The 20848-nt window shown below is 40.2% G+C and overlaps 1 protein-coding gene across 1 annotated transcript in view; it reads right to left on the reverse strand.

The window, feature by feature from the left end:
- CREBBP (CREB binding protein) overlaps positions 1-20848 on the reverse strand; it is an 88169-nt gene that overhangs the window by 23861 nt on the left and 43460 nt on the right. Inside the window, exons 7-19 of the mRNA XM_026065223.1 lie at positions 20087-20193; positions 19460-19606; positions 18779-18896; positions 15894-16086; positions 15713-15766; positions 14413-14537; positions 13584-13772; positions 11634-12050; positions 10749-10928; positions 10329-10515; positions 5429-5547; positions 5046-5285; positions 4446-4534 (exon numbers count right to left, since the gene is read on the reverse strand). Coding sequence (XP_025921008.1) covers positions 4446-4534; positions 5046-5285; positions 5429-5547; positions 10329-10515; positions 10749-10928; positions 11634-12050; positions 13584-13772; positions 14413-14537; positions 15713-15766; positions 15894-16086; positions 18779-18896; positions 19460-19606; positions 20087-20193 — 2165 coding nt within the window. The remainder of the gene's footprint in view (positions 1-4445; positions 4535-5045; positions 5286-5428; positions 5548-10328; positions 10516-10748; positions 10929-11633; positions 12051-13583; positions 13773-14412; positions 14538-15712; positions 15767-15893; positions 16087-18778; positions 18897-19459; positions 19607-20086; positions 20194-20848) is intronic.

Genomic DNA, 20848 nt, shown 5'->3' on the forward strand with positions numbered 1-20848 from the left:
GGAACTCAACGCTACAAAAATACAATCTGCATTTGAAAAATAACAATAACAAAAAAAATAAATCTCAGTTATACGGATTTTTGGGGGGTTGTTTCTTTCAGATGAACTGGAACCAAAGTTGTCGGGATCATTAAAGAAAAAAAAAAGAAAAAAAAAAGAGGCTACATGTTTGGAGAGGATATGAATTCACACATGAACAAAGGTAACAGAGAGGCCACAGCTGTAAAATGCAGGAAGGCCAACACAGGGTCGCCAAAATAAAGGAGCTTTATGGAGGATCGAGAGCGAGAGAGTATAAGCAGCGACGGCAGCACAGTAAAACGCAGTTTTAGTACTCAAGCGCTAGAACTGTAAGAACGGGAGGTGTCAAAGGCATCGAAACAAGACTCGGTGTCACGACGAACCGACAGCTGCAGGGACGGAGGCGAACGCGGCAGCTTGTCCCTTAAAACACCCCCGCGCGCTTAAAGCTCCTGCCATCCAGGCGCCCGACCGCCACGGCGGCAACGAAGCCGGGCACGGGCTCCTCCGGACGCTTACGGATCGGGATCCCTTCCCGCGCCGCACGCCGGCCCTCGCGTCCCCGCTACGCGTCGCTGAACGCCCGCGCGAGGCAGTGCAGCTCGGGCCCTCGCCCGGCGCGGGGGCAGCGGCCGCGCAACCAGCCGAGCCCGCGCCAGTGACCGCGCGAGACCGCGCAGCGCGTTGCGCCGTGCCGTGTGGCGTCGCGCCGGCGGCCCGAAGCGCGGCTCTGCACGAGCTGAACCGCGCCGCGCTCAGCTCCAGCCCAGCCGGGGCTAAGCGCGTCACCTCCTCGAGCGAACGCGAGGCTTTTGGAGTGGCTAACGTGACAGAAAAAAGCCGGGAGGGGGGAAAAAAAAATAAAATAAAATCATTCCATCAGCTTGCAAGCGTTGGGAGCGATAAATATTCCAGGATTACGACAGAGCGATACTGTGGGAGAGCACTGCAGGAGSGGAGAGCGAGGCTGCACGTCTCACTAATGCCGTCTGCACTTGCCCCTCACCCCAGGCCCCTAAAATGCGGTTTAGCATCTCGTAATAATAATGATTTTCTTCCAGCCATAGCAGGTTTAGAATTTATATCCTTTTATGCATCGTCTATTAGGTTTTTTTTTTTTTTTTTTAAATATCTTGTGCGTCTTCAAAATGTTCTTCAAAAATAAAAAAAAGTAATTATTTTCCTTGCAACAAGGCTGCTCATTTTCAGAGTCAAACAGGGCAGGGCTGAACCAAAGCAGGACCCAAGCACAGGAATGCGTAACCTGAAGAACACGTGGCCAAAGCTCCTATTAATACTTTATTTCATCCCAGAAATGGTTAATTCTGATCCATTTTCAGAATTCACGGGCTTTCAGAGCGCTCGTAAGACTGAGCACCACGAAGCAATGACAGGACCCCCCTGCACGCTGCCCTCAGCGCCGGCTTTAAGCAACGCTGCACGAGTCTGACTTTACCAGCCCTGACTGCTGGACCCGTTAATCCGGGGACCGCGAGACGGTCGGTCTCGCGGGTGAGCAGCGCTTCGGTTCCACGGCACGTTAAGCGCCTGTTCCCGCGCGGCCGCTCGGAAGCGGAGCGCAGGATGGGACACGCTGCAGAAACGGCAGCCTGACACTAACGGGAGTCAAGCCCTAGTATGGGATCAAAATGAGAAACAAAACTGAAATACAGTGGAAATGAATCGCCTAAAGGTCATGAATATTTGTCCATAAAATAACCACGGTGGAACGGTATTTATAACTTATTATGAATATGGACCCACAGAAATGAGACTTGCTTGCAATTTGATTCTTGCATGCCACTATGAATATTCAACAAAAACTAGAGGAAGCGCACAGTATGCTAGCTGTAACAGTCATAAAAAAATCCAAAGAGCGTACTTATTGCAACATATTGAAAATGAAAAGCTTTTCAAATGCAGACTGTTCAGGTGACTGCTTCCCTTTTATCAGAAAAGGGTAACATTGCACTTCAATACCAAAATCAAGAAAAGGCTCCATTTCTGCATTAATAGGTGAAGTTCCAACTGTAGTTGAAGTGTAGCCAAAGGAAAAGCTAAATTAATAATTGGATGCTAGTGCTGATACTGAATACCAATCACTTGTTTCAGATGGATATCCATTCCTGAAGTATATTTTCCAGAACATTTACTTTAAGTTAAACTTCTGCCTTGCTTGATGGAAGCCAAAGAGTTCTATACTGAGTAATTAATTGCTAACCATTGAATTGAAGTGCCAGAGATCATTAACTCAATGATGTCCAAATATTCTCATAATTTAGTTATGAAATACGCTGGACTTCAGATAATCCCAATTACGTTTCTTCCATAAATGGAGAAAAACAGAGTATTTGGCCAATTAAAGATCTGCTGGAACCATACAATTTGTTTCTCGCTCATTTACTATTTGGTTAAGAAAAATCTAAGATTTGAGGAAGATCACTACAATAGGAAACAGTTAATTTGACTGCTTTAGAGCAATACAGTTGATTAGTAAGGGCTTTCCATGATCTGTTAGGCCATGTGCACACTTAAAGATGGGGTGATAGATCTTCACAAGAATTTTGTCAAAAAACAAAAACAAACAAACAAAAAATCCCAACCTCCATGAATCACTCTTGATTTAATTGGCCTAAAATAGAAGACCTCAAGAGAAAAGGAAAGAAGAAAACCCMACCCCTCAAAACCCAACCCTTTTTGAAGATATCTGGATGAACAGGGAACTACATGTACTTCAGTCCTGTTATTGGCCCACTGATACTTGGACGAATCACCTCCCTTTCCCAGTGCCTTTATTTTCTTCTGCATCAGTACCTTTTTAAACTAACTTCTCTGGAGCAGGGACCAATGGACTGGCATACTTAGGTAGGAAACTGAAGTATTATACTGTCGAGCCCAGAAGAAAATGTAGCCCCACCAACCCTACACCTCATGCTAGCAACCAACTTTGCCTTCCACTGASTGATCCAAAATGATTTAATACTGAATTAAATAGGAGAGGTATAACTGAAAGAAAAATGGCCCCTTCAATTGTTTTTGAAGTTACTATTTCTTTTCAAACACAGTACTCTCTGGCTCCATGCTATGAAAAGTATTTGGAATTCTAATATGCTGAGAATTGATATTTAACATTTTTCTCCTCTTACAGTGACTACTCAAGAATTCTCTCTTTAAATGTATTTTATAGCTTTACTTCTCTTCAGACTGACTTTTTTAGGGAATTCACAATGCCTGTATAAAACCTTTTATGCCAGCTTGTGAATTTACATTCCCGCATAACAATACTACCTTCCTAACAAAGACCAAGTGAGACCTACGTATAACCTAACACAACATGTTTTCATCTCCCTTACTGTGCTGTTTCAGCTATGTGGAATACAAYAGTGTTGCAACATCTTACAACATGATTTGGTGATGTAGGGATCTTAAAAGAGATTAAATGCAAGCACTGACTTCTGAATTCATTCCGTAACTTCAGTTAGACTATAGCCTGCCACTTCAAAGTTGGCAAGGCTTAGACTGTCAAGTCTCTGGAAAGAAATTCATAATTTTGCTTTAAATAGGGAAAAGGAAGTTTGTCTCTTATCCCATTTATGTTTTATATATATTTTTTGGGGGGGGGGGGAATCAAAGAAAATAAAAATGAGAACAAAGCCAACTTCTAAGTTTAAGTTGTTATTCATTACAGCACTGTTGACTTAAGTATTAAATGAAAGATGAATATTATAATACTAACCATTGTTTAATAAACATACAAACATCAAAACCTAGTATCAATAAAGAAGAAAATTTTAATAGCAAACTATTATTTTCCTAGCTTTTCACTGAGTCGTCTGGGCAGTTTTTAATAGTGATGCTCAAAGAATAAATATCCCTTACACTATATATTTGTTACTATCTGTATACTGCTGTCTAATCAGGTTCTAACTTTATGCATTGGGATCTTGAAAAAAACTAATTCAAAAGAATTAACTATTTACTAGGAAGACAGAAAGTAAAAGTCTTGCAATTGATCACAGTACCCTTTGCTTTGCAAATTCTGACACCAATCCCAAAACATACCGGTCTATTTTTATTCATAACTCCCAAAACAAGGCAACATACTTTTCTCAGTGCCTTTTGGCAATTCTCCCCTTCTCCCTCCAGTAAGCCCTGCTACTGATTTTGTGGAAAATATGGAGAACTTCCATTTAAGCGGTGCATGGTGCAGCCTAGCTAATAGCGAGCACTTAAACAGTTTATATCAAGCTGCAGAATACGAAACAGAAGGTCACCTGCAAAAGGCTAGCAAGCAAGATAGATAACTTTTCCTGACTTAGCTGACGAATGAAGAGAAGGTTAATAATCATTCTCCTCTTTATTGGCAGAGAACTGATAGGATCTTGTTTCCTGAATGAAAAGAAAAAAACAACTTGGGGACTTACCTATTCTGGTAACTGTAGTAGGCAGCATCACGAGGAATAGTACACAGCTGCTTACCATAGCAGCACAAGGTCTGTGGAGAAAACTCATACTGCAAAACAAAGACAAGAAAATATTCTTTAAGATGTGATTTTATGTTGATCAAGTATCTGATAGGCAAACCCAGCATTTAAGGATACTATAAAAAATAGAAATGTTTATTGATGTATATCGAGAAAATATATTAAGACATTTATGACACTTTCCCAAGCCACTACGCTAGCATAGCTCTCCTCATTGAGTTAACAAGTATTAACTATACGAGTTAAAGATCTGACCCTCTRCCTGCCTAATTTATTGCAAAAAACACGAGAAACAAGCAAAACATTTTAATATTTTACTTATGACTGAAGAAGTTATTCCTTGAAGGAGAGAAATATAGCAAGAAGGATGCYACCTTCATTTTTTAGTCTTAACATGCTGATACAAATCTGAAWTTTTACTAGCCCTTTCATTCAGTATTTCAATTTAAAAAAGACTACACAAATGCTATGTTTTATCTGATTAATCAAGCTAAGGTCTTTGGGAGAACAGAACTCAGTCCAAACCCCTGATATACGTACCTTGCGCCCACAACAGTAGCCAAGCGATTGCATAACAGGATCAATCTCTTGCTCAAACACCTCTGCGAGTTTAGTGCAAAACTTATAGACCCTGGAAGTCTTGCGATTGTAAAGCCAGGCATTGTTAAACATTAGCCAAACATCGTCCACGTATTGCCAGGGTTCCTGGTACTGCCCAGTATCCAATTTACGTTTAATGGTTGAAAGGTCCATGGGATTCTTCACAATGTCAAAGTAGTCCTTCAAACACACACACACACACAAAACCCTTTATTTTTAAGGTGTCAATGTTTCACGCTGTTCACACAAAAGACGAAACGTTCATATGAACAAAGACGAAAAATCCCACACAAACATTCTGTATTTTGCTGTTGCCAACTCACCGGAATCCCTAAAAGCTGGGGATCCACGGGCTGTCTGAAAGGTAGAGACTCTGGGTCCTGCCGGTACAGAGCTTCGAGGGTGGGCATGAGCGCCTGGCGCAGCTCCTCAGGCTTGAAAACTGTTAATGGAAGTTGGAAAGGTTAGCAAATTCCTCTCTAGGTACCCTAACTGCTTGGTTCCCCTAAACAAGACAAAACCCCAAAAAACTCCCACCGTGTTAACACAAAAGTCTTAAAGAGAGGTTTCCTGATTTGCATAACTGATCAGAAGCAAAACGTATAATCAGGAGAACACCACACAGCTTTTATCTTTACTGACATTACACTAGATGATGTTCCCAGAATCCGTAGATATCAACAGCTGTAGCCTGTAAAGATAAACTTTCTAGAGCATAAAAAAGAATTTATCCAGAGCCAAATTAACAAAGCAACTGCTTCAACGTGGATGAAGTCTAGCTCCTCAGAGTAGAGGCTAAGAGCACATCTTCCTCTTCCCTCTTTCTAACACTGCTCACCGTTTCCATTTCAGTAATTTTCTAGCAAAAAAACCCTAGTGGACAGGGTCAAAGAGTGACAAAAAGCTCTACAAAAAGTAACTAGATATCTTGATCACTGGCACAGGAGTTTTCTTGCCATCGTATACAGACAGTCCTGGTCTGAAGGACTGCTAATTGATCTTGAACGTGTTAATACTTGTAGATTTACATACATCATTACAAACACTTGGCAACAGTGGCATGGCAACAGCCACGTTTCTTCAATAGGGGATGACAACGACAAGAAAAGCGATGCATTTTCTGGAAAATAATGATAACTTGGAGAGCTCTTTCAACACCTCTGTAGTGTAATTACATTTATTTCCTTAGGAAAAGAGTCTTGAAATAGGGAAGGATGCCTATCATTTAAAAAAAGAAAACTAGATGGTATCCAGTATTTATCTACCCGACTGAAATGAGGATGAAACCAATAAAAGGGACCAATTAGGAGTTCTGCTGAAGCACTCACGGCAGCAGCTTGCAGTGACCCCTTGGAGGTTTATCAATGCTTTCTCCCTCAAATGGTATTTTGTGAAGATATGAATAGACATCATTGCTTTTTGGACCTCTAGTTGATCTACAATTTTTAAGAAGCTGGTTTTTTTTAAATTTAGTTTACACTTCTGAGAGCAAAAGCCTTTTCCTCTCAACTGCACCCACTGAAATTACATACAAAAATAAAGCAAGGCAAAAAATTAAGTTGACGCTACTCAAAAACACCCGAAGCATTAGGTTTTCAATTTTATTGCAGCATTTCCACACACTGCAGCTCCTGGAAATTGTCAGTTGGGGTGAAAATAGTCCTTGCAGAGCATGGGGAAGCTGGGGATGGGCTGAGCGCACCRCCAGTGCCTGGAGGCAGGACTGCTGCTTCAGTACCCACGTAAGCAAAATTGTGGCAAAGGACTAAGCAAGCTGCTAGGAGGACTTCAGCATGGGCCTGCCTCGCAGGTACATTGAGATCCTATGCTGCCACTACCGAACTCAAATTAGCCAGAGGAAAACACGACTGGCCCAGGAGGACTATGCTTGTGGTTACAGCAATGACTGATGATCGCTTTAGCAGTTGCCATGATTTCAGGCCCGATAAAATGACAAACCTGTTCTGGATCTATTGATAACACATCTCCAGGCACTTCCCTAGGAAAGGAACCCCACTACATAGTCTCAAAACTTCATCAACACTTGCAAAATTGCATTATGGAATTCTCAAGAGCAGAATGAGACACGGAGCTCCATTACTGAGAAAAGGCACTTCCCATTGCTTGTGCAAACGTCATGCTTTGACTCGGGTGCTTTATAACTCGATACTCTGGATTATTTCATTTAGTAAAATTTAAAGGTCAAAGAGCACCTTTTCATGATCTATTCTGGCCACCTGGTTGTCATCTCTTACAGAATTTTCCCTGTACTGACCCCTGTACCAACATGCCACTGGGCTAACAAGTCTTTCAAAATAAATCTAATCTTGATTTACAAGCCCCAAACAATAGACATTTAGCACAACTTTGGCAAAGTTCTTTAAAGATTAATCATCTTTGCTAGGAAAGTTTGCATTCTCCTTTCATTCTGAAGTTTGAAAAAATAAAACCCCAAATCCATTTACTCTGATTTCTGACTTCCCATAAAAATGTGAAGAAAAGTTGCCTTAATCTTTAACAGTAAAAAAGCCTCGTTTTATCTTCAGACCTCTCTGTCTCTAACGGACATGACTAATAACAGAAAGCGTGATCGCAGGATCTCCCCGGGCCGGGATTTTGTGAGAACTTTTCTGCTCTCCCCTCTCTCCTTCTTCACAATTTACCGCCCTCGGTTCTCCTCCTTCGGCAAGGAGCTCGCTGTAAGGAGCTGGCATCCAGTTATCCCATTTTGTCTTGGATGCGTGGGTGGCAGAGAGAAAATGGGATCTTTGCCTGAATCATGATGATGTATTATCTGCCTGACAAGAGTATAATGTTACCTTTYTTTTTTTCCTCCTTTTTTATATATTTTTTTCTTTTCAACAGAGGAAATCCTGCTTGTGATTACTAAGGAGAAAATTCTTGAGGAAGATGAGGACACATCCTCAAAACAGGAAAGACAATGCACTTTAAAAAGCCCATGTAGACTTTGCATTAAAATGCCTTAAAAAGAAGGGAAGAAGCCAATAAAGCTAATCTTGAAGGTCACCAAGCTGCAAGGCAGCCATCTCTGATGAGAGGAGGAGACACGAGGTACCCAAATTAATATTACACTTTTTCTTTAGAGAAGACTGCAAGAGAAGAGGCGAGGAAACAAAAATCCTCCCCTCCTGCTCGCATCGGATTCATGGAAGGGAGGAAGAAAATGAAAAACCCCAAACCARAAAGCCCTGAATTTGGAATAAGAGAGCATCAAGCCCCCACTTATGAAGGCAAAACTATGAACAGGGAGAGGAAGAAAAGCTTGTTAACAACATGCCTGCAATTCTCCAAGACCCCAAAGTATAAGAAATCAGGTGTAGGTGAGCCGAGCAAAACCCTATCTCAGCAATGTTATCCTGGGGGGGGGGGAAATAACTGTACGGATCCTACATGGGAAGGAAGGAAAGGAGTTTCAAATACTTTCATAGCCAGTTAAAACACCCAGATGATTATCGTAAGCAGTTTTAAGATACCAAATACCGTTAAGCACGCTTAACGGTATTTGTTCTTGAGTACCTCTTGGTTTATATAACGTTTTAATATAAGCACTCTATTAAGGTTGGACAAATTACTTGGTGAGAAAATGCCACCATTTAAAGTTGTATATGTAGTTGTACCTACCAAAGGAGGATATGTATTATACTATATAATTACCAAGTGCCAATATTTCTAAGACAAGAAATTTGTTACTACATAAGGTATTGGAAATACGTAGCAACCCAAATCTAATCATCAGAACGATACAGTACAGCTCTTTGACAGACTAATTCTGTAAGAGCCTTAGTCTTTCAACCACTTGGCTCAATGTACTCCCAAGTGATTTCTTCTAACAAGCAGTAGCAATGATTCTTTCCACTGGGAATACAGCTGGTTTTTAAACGCCAATAAACTTGCCAGTCCCCGTGTTACGTTTTGTTTGAAACGGGCTCTGCCAGCTCATTGTGCAGTGCAGTCTCATTTGGCTGGCCCACTGTACTACAAACCGAAAATACCATCTGCAGGAAAATGTGTTATTGTACAAAGATTACGTTTAGTAATTAAGTACAACCCAAGGCATATACAAGGGTTCGTGATTTATGTTGCACAAACTTTAAAACCTGGCAACTTCTTAATCACATGCTGAACAGCACGCAGCTGTAATGTTCTTTTAATGTAACTACATGCAATTTCCTTCTTAAGAAAAGAAAGAAAAGTCACGAAAAAGGACCATCACTTTCCCTCCTTTGACGTTTGCAGCATGTTGAAAGCTTACCTTTGGTCAAAAACTAACCACAGAAAATGTGAGTCCAAACAAGAGCGTGTTAAGAGACCCTGATAACAGCTAAGGATTTTGAGGCCAAAATCTCATCTTGCTGGCTCCCACAAGGCCTGCATTACAACAGGGAGCAATTTCTTTTCATCTCTTTTCTTTAAACATCTTACTAGTTTATTTCTTATTAACCCGAGGCATGCAATCATATAAGTAAGTCCATTCAAGATCTGTAACGCTATCGTGTTTCCTTTGGGAAAAATACAAGCTACAGACACAGTCACACCTACATCCAAACAGGCAAATTCAAATATGACACTGTAGATTAGCTTAACAGAGCTAACTTAACTGTTCTAACTATTTCTGAGGAGAAAGCTTTCAAGTGATCGCTATGCAAAAAACTACACAGGTGGTCTTTTAAAAGTTTAAGGTTAGTGAAGCAGTCCAGCCTCGGAGAAACACAGATTCAGGAAATCAGTTTAAGCACCTAGTTCTCAGGCCAAAGAAAGCTAGAACTCAGCGGGAAGGCTGAGAGTGCAGCCTCTCATGAAATGAATATTCTTGGTTACTGAGAGCACTGCATCTCAACTGACCTCCCATGAAAGAGAACCAGCCAAGCTATATACATAAAGATCTCCCCGTACTATTTCTCTGCAGTAATTGCTACCTTACTGGCTTGGTCCTTCCGGGCAGAAACTGGACCCTGTGAGATTACCATTGGCAGAAATGATTGCCAGGATCAAGACCACAGCAAAACACATTTCTCGCCTGCGATTCATATATCTTTAAAGAAGAACTGCTTTCAAAAATAAATAACCTGGAGTATTAATCTCCCAGCCTCATGTGCTGAAACACACATGCAAAATATACCTTCCAGCAGGAACAGACACTGCTGAAAGCAAAGGCTAGTAAAAACAAAGTATACAAGAAAATTTCAGTTTTCATACACATACTTTTTTTGCGGGGCTGAGATGGTGATGTGGATTGTGAAGTGGTTCCATTAGTGCCACTTTCCTCTTCCTCTTTAGCATCTACTTTTATTTCAGGTTTCTTTTCTTCTATTTCCATTGGCTCCTGTTTCATTTCTGTTCCATCTGCTTCTTCTTTTGTTTGAGAAGATCCTTGTAAATCCTCCTCCACCTTAAGAAAGGATGCAAGACAACAAGCCATTACATCTATGTCTCAAACTTCTGTCGTTCAAAATATTAGTTTATGAGATTGTCAAAGCACTCTCCATCCATGGCTTTCCTCAGGACAGTTACTTTCCAGTAACTACCCTCTTCTCGCCACCTTAACTCACCATTTCAGACACATCATCAAGTGCTTTTATATCTATCACTGCTTTCAGTTAAACTGTATAGAATCTCATTTACCTCAGTCTTAGCTTCCACTTGTGTCTCACTAGTCTCTGGCTCAGTTTCTTCATTTTTAACTTCTGATTTGCTTTCTAGCATTGGTGCATCTGGTCCTAGTTGCTGGGAATTCGTATCAGCACTAGCAACTGAGGCAGGGGTGGGGACCCTGTTATCAATACTAGCTGCTGCCTGGGATAGCTGTTGTAAAAACAGTACAAAAGAAAGACACTGCATATATAGAAATACTTTCCTTTACTAAAAATGAACAGCACAAAAAAAAAAAAAGACATGAGATGATATTCTAAAACAGTGCAGAACACGGATATAGGAGCTCGCTGTAGCCAAGTTTCTATATACCACATTTTGTAACTCTCTGCTTTACAGAGGAGAAGCCAAGGAAGAATTCTGTCCCAAAGAAGCTGCTTTTACAGAGAAAACGCCTGCCTAGTAAAAGACTGTACATTTGACAATTCAACATGTGCATTGCTTTTGACAAAAAAGAAAAAAAAGAAAAAAAAAAAGCAAGCAAGCATTCAAGTTTCATGCTCAGAAAAGACCGATTCTGATTAAGGCCAAATATACATTTATGGGTCAAATATATATATAAGCCTATTTTGCCTCATCTTTCCACACATTGCTGCCCTTTTTACTTTGAGCAGTGCAAAGTCATTCAACATGCCCCCCTCCTTCAGACAATGCTGAGCACATCTGAACGGACGCATTTCTACACAGGTATTATTTATTTATTTATTTAAAACCCTTTGCTCTGAAGTAGAAGCTAGGATTTACAGCCATAAGAAGCACGGGCTCTATAAATTCACAGCACTGCGCCGTACAAAGGGAGGATTCCTGCGCAAGGCTTATTCCACCGCACAGGAAAAGATGCGACTAGCTGGTACTTACTGGAGTGCCAGGTGGCTGTGCCTGCACGGACRTCGGCTGTTGCTGAGATGGCTGCGGGGTCGGCACAGACTGCGGTTGCACCGGGGTCTGAGGCTGCGGGGTCACTTGAGCCTGCGCGGCAGTCTGCCCCGTTGGCGTACTTTGGGTCTGTGTCGCGTTGGGAACAGAACCTGGTGTCGGCGTGGGGGTCTGTCCTGATGATGAGACGGGTGTCGATGGCTGAGTGGGTGCTGCTGGCTGAGGAGGAGTCATCCCAGGCGGCGTCTGGTGCTGAATAGGTGGCATGCCGGCCGCGGTGGACACCGGAGGCGCGGGCTGATGTAGAGGTGGCTGGGTCACTGGTGGACATGACAACTGACCACTCTGCGGTCCTAGCATGTTGATGGAGTTAGGAAGAGCAGCACTGGGAACCTGCCCCTGCTGGAGCRAGAGAGATTCTCTTACACACACGTCACTCCCCAAACTCTGGGAATTGCACTTGTCCTCTAAATCACAGCATCGACATCTTTTAAAACAGTACTACGGTGAAAGTCTAAATATGCAATCATCTAAAAACAAGTGTAAGAGTGCTGCTATTGCAAATGACTTCCTTCGGATTTCTCTAAGAGTTTTCATGAGCTCTTAGTCAAAGCCTTGCTCCTAGACTTAGATGTGTCTCGTGCATCATTTTACATTAATTTTACTGCCACAGAAGAGAGGGAATCCTTCAGATCTCCTCAGGAACACAGAAACCTGCTGGCAGGCAATCTCTAAATCATGCCATTAGCTGGGCAAAGCGTGGACTTTGCACAGAAAATGGTTTCAAGCTATTTCACATTTTAGGCTGAGACTCTAGGGCAGCCCYGCTTTGGAAACCAGTCCAGTGCATTTAACATCTGCCCCACTGAAATGCACAGCAGGATACTGATTTTTTTTTTTAATTCTGATTAGACTACTCCAGGTATTTAAGAAAATTGTGGGTCTGTCTTTCAGACCAGCAATAACGAAAGTATTCTGGAGGTGCGCAGACTTTTAAGTTATATATTTTACTAAAAATTGAATCAGATGACTAGTGATAAAACGGAATAATACTCTACCTCAGGTGTACTTATCATTTCTGCTTTATTATAGATGTGTATCTTACTCTTAGAGTCTAAATCAATTAGTAACTTCCTGCAGATAAGATTTCAAACTTAAAACAATGCTTCTATATTGCCCATATATAGTCAGTTTTAATGAACTAACTGCATTAGGAAAAACTTTTCCACCATAAAGGTGGTCAAACAACAGAACAGGGGCCCAAGAAGTTTTAAAAGGTCCATCCTGGAGACATTCAAAACTTAATTTGTCAGAGCCCTGGGTAACCTCCTTTGCTTGGCTCTCCTTTGAGCAGCAGGTTGGACCGGAGAACTGCAGAGGTCCCAACCCACCTAAATTACTCTGACTCTGAGTTCAGAAACGAGTCCCTCACTGGGGAAAGCCATATACCTTGGCATCAAAAACACAACTGTAACTTCACTGACCACTACTGTAACAAAAAAACCAGCCTGTTTGAAAACAGGCTGTTCAGAAGTCGAGAGATTAAAAGAAACTTAAAATGGTTTTCCCCATCTACTTTATTGTGATTCTTGATTTAAAGCTAGCTACTAAAGTCCATGCAAACACACTCAAAAAGAACATATGCTCAGAAGCGTCCCATGAACTAACTTGATATTCCCCCCTAAAATTCTCAGCAGCATGTGTTTTTCAGAATTTGTATCAGGAATTACAGGCGAGCACAGCCCCCCGGTTAGTACGTGTACGTGGGTTATACAAGAGCTCGTGGAGAAGGCAGATGTAATCTGGAAGTCAGGGATGACTAAAATAAACAATGGATATACAAGTACACAGAAACTATATATATATATTTTTAATAAATTAGACTAAAATAATCTTGAGTAAATAACCCAGATATTAGAAAATATATCTCACCTGTGTTACCCCTGCTTGGGCTGTTGATTGACCCATGCCCACGTTGTTCACATTCATAGCCCCACTGGATGCTGGAAACTGGTTCTGAGACAGGAACTGGTTTTGGGTAGGAGCCTGACCCATCATATTATTGGAATGAGCTCCCATCATGTTCTGTGGCTGAGGCATTCGGGAAGGAGACATTGCCATCTAAAAATTAACATCCAAATTAAAGGAATTAACATTTTTTATTATTGTGTAGCCACACAAAGGAAAATACTCTCAAGGTAACTGGCCGTAAGATATGACCAAGACTAAGAGGAAGACTTGCTTCAGTAAACCAAATGGAACTGGGCATGTACACAGAATATTAACATTTGTTCCATGGCATTCATGACGGAAGTTATTTTTAACAAGGCAATAGTATTAAAGCTCTATTAAGAATGCTAAATTCTCTTTTGCTCTCTGAGCTAACAGAGATAATCCAGTGAAAGCAAAAATATTTTCATTTTTCTAAAGAATAAAACCAACTTTTCACAGAGGAATAAAGAAAGTTTATATACTGGAAAGATACAATTCCTCAAAAGAACTATGCTCTTTGTTGGATAATATTTCATCTCTGACATCTACCTCTCTAAAGTTGGTCCTTTTTTTTTTTTTTTTTTTTTTATAATATGTAAACAGTGAAAACAACCATCTCAGTAAGAGTCTGGCAGACTCAGTGCATTTCCATGAAATTATCCTACAATTTACAGAACTACTTTATGACATGGCCTTTTCAGAAGTGTGTTAGCTCTGCTAAATGCAATGCACCCATTTTGAGAAGAACTTGGTAACAAGGAATACGAACCGCAGGAACGGCGCCCATGTTATTCATCTGTACAGGGTGGTTCATTGGAGAAGCTGCACGGGGTCCCATGGGTGCTTGTGGCATCTGTACATTCCCTATGGACATGGGGTTAAACTGACTCATTCCTGCAAATGCACCCCCAAAACAACTCATTAGGAACAAGTCACCAGGATTTATGTATGTATACTCTACAATGAAATTCACATTTATTATGAGTAAAATCCAATTCTCCTACACTTCATTTTCTCCCCTTTAACCTGGTTCAAAGTCAAATTATTTGGTTTAAGAGACAAATCAGGAAACAAAAAAATATTTAGAGGAATACCAGTTAGGGTAAAACATAATTTACAGTGTCTAAAACACACAAGGTGAACAGTGTGGATGATCCATAATGACAGGATGCTATTTGTATATAATACCTTGGGGTGTTTTCATAAAATCAGATATTTGCCTTGAAACAGCAATATCTAATTCAGGTTTCACTGAAATGTTTGAAGTAAATAAGATACAAATATGTATTGCTTACATGAAAGCAAGTTCTACTCTCAAATCAGGACAGAAACAAGCAACATGCTTAAAAAGATGTTGGGCCTTTCGTTCAGAAAATTACTGCCCTGGAAAAAATATCTAACACATTTTTCTAACAAGAATAAATGTATAAATAAATATTTACAGAGCTATACTTGCCAACAACTTTTTCTCCTACCTAAATGAACCAAAAGGGTTCAGGATACAACTGCTCCAGGAAATTTCAACGTAAATTTTAACTTGCTACTAATATTCTATCAAGACATAAAAAAAATTGGGCTACTTTTTGGGGGGAAAGCTGAAGCATCTAGAAGTCACAGGTTTGTTTTCAGAAAAACGCATCCACGAGGCCACGGCAGCCTAAATCAGCGATGGCAAACCAGCAGTGCTATGAACAAGCTACGCCTTTTCAAAGGCGCTTTGTGGCAAGTTTTCAGCTACAGGTATATTTTTGGCTAATAAACTGATAAAAACATGCCAAACTCCCACTCCCAAAAGTTAATGTTTTTTAAATGACAGATCATTCACAGCATTCTTGTTTTCTCCTCTTTTTGAAGGACTGAATTACCTCCTAACTGCTAACAAAGTACTCGGTATGTAGTGTTAGTTCCTGGCACAGAGAACAGCAATGAATGATGCTGAAAAAGGGAGATGCAGGAGTTAACACCCCCACTCCCGCCTCAAACTCCGAAAGAAAAACAGATCATCAGCTTTTCCCCTAAATATATGTTTTGAATCCACAAATTGCAATGAGAGAGGAAAACATAGATACCTTGAGAAACCTGCATACGACTCATAGGCACGTTTGGCATGGACATAGGTCCGTCTGCAATAGAAACAGAAGAATGGACAGAGGGAAAAAAGAAAGAATTAACATGAAAGAAAAACCACATCCTCCCACTTTTTGCTTCTATTTTCTGCGGCCCCCCTGATCCTCATAAAGCAGTACTTACTGGGAGGCCTCACGGGCTGTGCCTGGCCCATGGCAGCAGCCACCTGGGGGATACCAGGGGGCTGAGGTCCTGGGGTCTGTAAGGCTGGCTGGTTTCCCAAGATCCCTTGTTTATGGAGACGAGACCTCCGTTTCTCTTCTAGTTCCTTTTGTATCTTATAGATTTTTTCTGCTAACAAATGATAATACTCATCCTAAAAATAAATAAATAAATAAATAAAGCACTCAGTATCAAGTATAAGAAAAAAACATCAATAGAACTTATGTAGTCTAACAGAATACAGCCCCTCTCTTTTTTAATTAAATAAATGTATGCACCTGCCTATTTGAACAAGAGCTACTTCTTTTCACAGTTCAGTTAAACTGAGACAGAATCATCACTGCTTTAATGCAGGTAAGAAAAAATAAAGCTTCTAGAAAAAAAAAAAGACTTGGCTTTATGACTATCCATCACATCTATTCTGAGCAGATTTGCAGATAAAGGAGAAAATTGCAGGTTCTCTATTGCTTGGACAAAAACCAACAGGAAGCTGCAATTTAGTTTCTAAGTGTTAATGATTTTTAAATGATATTTTCATAATAATCATTTTCACTAATCCAGAGACACAAGGAAGAAGTGGCCAGCAATACAATTATGCTGAACAAACTTCAGGAGACAGATGCCAAAGGCAGATCAATTTTTACGTAAAGAAAAGAAATCGCTCTTTGCCTGCAGAATTTATCTATCTATTAGAATCTATCTAATGGTAAGGGCCATTGCAGGAAATCTAAAAGCGGACAAAGGGAGAAAATTAGTGAAAAATAGTCCATCGGCCCAGACGACTCAACACTACATCTGTGCATGACAAAAAGTCCACTTTATTCAGACCAAATTGACAACAGATCAAACAAGGCAGGCACAGTGCACAGCAAGGGAGCCAATTTTGCTTGTCAGCAATTGCTGGACATGCAACTGCCAAGTGCATGAATTATATGTGCCTGCTAGAGGCAAAAAACCTCACAAAACCCAAAAGACTACATTTGTTTTGTGGAATAACCTCTGATCTTAAAACCACTTAGTGTTATGTGGACCAAAGGCTGAGTGATGTTTGTCCCACAATCATTTTCTCCTCATCAAATCGGCACTCCTGATTTAAAACTTATTACAGCAGGATCCACTGCATGTTAGCAAACTGAGATGAGAGGGGTATCATCCCTCACCAATCTTGTTAACGAAGTCCAGTGTTGTAATACTAAACTTCATTTTTGGGAGTTCCTCACTTCCCTCCAACTGCCTCAAAAATCCATTACTGAAGACATTTTCTGTTGTCCAAAAGAATTTAAAAGCACTACAGCCCCTTCTCCTTTTCTGCTCAAGGACTTCACCTATAACCTACTTGTAGACACAAGATGACTGGCTTATGCTGCTTTCACATTGCAAAGATTACTGTACCTGTATAAAATGAGCATATATTACATAAAACCATGTTAAACTGCTTTCTATTACCCCTCAAACTAATCCATTTCTCAGTGTCATGAAGTAGAACTGATGTTCCTCAAAAAGGAGGATGTAATTTCACAAAACATTGTTTATGATGTCTTAACTACTCCTTTCTCCCACGTTCACTGCTTGGAGCCAAATATGTCAGATGAATTCCCATAAAAAAGACTTTTGGCAAGAAGGCTCAGGCAGCTGCTTGAATGGACAAAATACTTCTGGGTATTTGTCTGACCTACAGGTCAGAAGATAGAGTATACAGATGAAGAAATCCTACGTACGCCTATGAAATACTCATTTTCTCTGTAAAGCTGTCAGGGTGATCACACACAAGTCTTCCTTGCTAAACAACCTCTAGGTAGCCAGAAGAAGAATACGATACCGTCACTGACCAACGCTGGCACAGCAACACCACTGCAAGTAGGGCTACAGTGTATCTGCCTGTAGGAAATGAAACTTAAAATATCTCTTTAGCTCTTTTGGGAACTGATCTGTGAAGACCAGACTTGGTGAAGTATTACTGTCTTACTGAACAATTATCACCCGGAATGTGGTTAACTACTCTCTTTCAATATCGTTATCTTATTAAAGAATTGACCTCATGACTCTGTCTGTTAAGATCTTCACTAGCTATTAGTACTGGTGCTCTGAACACTGTTTCTACCTGATGAAAACACTTTCAGCGAGCAGTTCCTTTGGAGTGGAAGTACCACAGTGACACAACGAAATGGTATGCTCAATGCGTCAATCAACAGGGGTTTGATCCCTCTGAGTAACAGAAATTTGAGCTGACACCTCATTGCAGGTGGAGAAAAACTAATGAACAAGAACAGGTAACTCTCTTGTCTCCCATACACAAGGACAAACACAGGTAAATTAATTTCTTACAATTTTGTTGCTTGAAACAGCTATTTATCTTAGCCAAATCACTATCAGTGCTGCCGAGTAAAGGAGAAATTACTCCAACAGCGCTGGTAAAAGGTAAGCAATATAATAGAACTGAGTCCCAGACAAAACTTCCAACGGCAGAGACTTTAAGAAAATTTTAAAACTGTTATTTGCACAAATAGACTTCAAAAAGGAATGAAAGAGAGAAAGTYAGCCAGGGAAGCATCAAGGACCATGAGCTGTGCTCCAATTCCCAAACATGTCCACCAAACTTTCAGAGGGAGCTCAGGCAGGGCTGGGACTATGCTGCCATGTTTTCACAGAGCTGAAGGAGATGAATTAGCTTCAAGTGACATTAATCAGATAGTACTGGGCTATACAAACACTGTCATAGCAGAAAGCATGACTTTCTTCATCAACAGAACAGTGATATGATTCTTTGTGGTTTTCATTATGCTCTTCAGATGTGTGATACCACAGTTCTTCAAAGTATGCCGAATACCTGGACTGAAGCAACATACCCTACTGTTAGCAGATTCATACATATCTCCTTCCACCTTCCTGGCATAAGCCACTAAGTTCTCCATGCGGCGATCCTTCAGTGCTGCTGGATCAGGAGTGGGGAAGATGGCTTGGACACTACAGGAAAGGAAGAAAGAGGGAAAAAAAAAAATCTTCTTCAGAAGAAAAAAAAAATTAAAAATTCTATCCAGCTTTACAATATTCATTCTACACATTTCTTTATAGGTCAGGAATAAGTAAGGTATATCAAAACTGTTTTAAAAAAAAGTCTGTATCAAACTATTCCCCACAAATTAAAGCAAGTTTAACGATGAAAACACGTGGCGTTTGGCTAGAGACTAAATATTTCTATTTACTACAGCAGAGCAAGTTTACTAATACAAACTGCCTGCCCCATCCCTTAACGTGATGGAGTAATGAACTGGAGAGAAAGGTTAAAGATAACAGCACATCCTCAATGGGCCAGTGCCAGGGAACCACTACTGATAACACAACTTTCTTATCAACAATACCTCAAGTCAGATAACAAGGCATTTTCATATGCTTGTAACCAACCGGTTACAAGAACACCCACTGCTTAGTTATAGTTAAGAACCAACTTTTCAACCAAAACAATTTCAATGTTGGAGTTCTACTGCTGTAAATATTTGGCAGAATATCTGGCCTTGGTGAATACTTACAGTTTATGCACTAGATGATTGCGCAGGTCCTGAGTGACATGTTCATGCCATGCTTTCCTCACCCCAGTACTAGAAGGAGGTGCAGCTGTTGGCATTGAGCTGAGGTTTCCAACATTGCCAGAATTTGTGCCGTCATTCATTAGTGGGCTATAATAAGAAAAAAAGGGACTGTTACAGTATAAGAGTGCAGAACTTTGTTGTACGTTTCATGCCTGAAGTTATTTTTAAGTAATTGCTTTCATCATTTCTAGTCATTGCATCAAACATTTTGCAAATGAAACTGAGATCACCAAACTGGGAAGCATACAGCAACAAAGTTCAGGAGTTTACAAGGCATGACATATGTGAGTGATAAAGAATCACAACTGTTAAGGTATTTGTTTTATACACTTAAAAAAAAAATACAAAATAATCTTCCTTTGGGAACTCATTTAAAGCTAACTAAATATTTTGGGGCTCTGGGGAAAAAGCAGTAGGTGTAGAACTGAAATAGGAAAAGAACACAGCCATAGGCGTGACTGATCATTTCAAGCGACGATACTGTAATTTAAGGCAAGATCTTTATTTACTTTCATAAAGCATGTAAACAAATGCTTAACTGAGCAAGAATGAAAATGTGTGCATTACTTATTTGTCCCAAGGGATGTTGGAAGAGCAGTTTCAGAAATTAGACTAGCTTGCTGGTCTGTTGTTATTCCTCCTGCGGGAAGGTTCATCTGGTTGGCTCCTTTGGAAAAAAATTAAACATCGTTGGTACCCAGTTCATAATTTTGATAATAAAATAGCAAAAACTGTACTTTATGAATCCAAGTGACTAGCCACAGAAATAGTGCATCAGATAAATACTTGTACACTAACATCAGCTATGGTGCATATCCTTAACTAGTATGGAATGAAAAACTAATTTCAGGCAGAATGATTTTTATACAAAAAATGTGGCTGTTAAAACTTAAAATTTGTTAGCTCTAAGTTCAATAAGCTACAAAGAAGGTAATATTAACAGTTAAGTATTAGGAAGAAGCTAGCACCTGAGACAGAATAATCTGCTAGAACAGGTGAACCACTTGGTAGTTAAACCACTTCGGTTAAACCAACCAAAATACTTAAGAAATTACAGCTAAACATGTTGGATAAGAATAAGCTACTGGCATATTTTAGAAGAAACTAAAGTTACTGCCATTTGGCAGAAACAATATATACAAAGCCTTCTAATATTCAAATCTAACAAAATGAAGTGTTCAAATACTATAATTTTATGTCATTAATCAACATGAACAGAAAGTCACTACTCTGATCAAAGCGATATACTAAGCTGTTTGTCCTAAATATTCTACAGTTCAACTAATTTTTCGTTTCCTCTTGCCTTTTTTTTTTTTTTTCCTTTTTTTC

The sequence above is a fragment of the Apteryx rowi genome, unplaced genomic scaffold (genome assembly GCF_003343035.1).
Source record: "Apteryx rowi isolate R43461 unplaced genomic scaffold, aptRow1 scaffold_225, whole genome shotgun sequence".
In the NCBI taxonomy this organism is placed as follows: domain Eukaryota; kingdom Metazoa; phylum Chordata; class Aves; order Apterygiformes; family Apterygidae; genus Apteryx; species Apteryx rowi.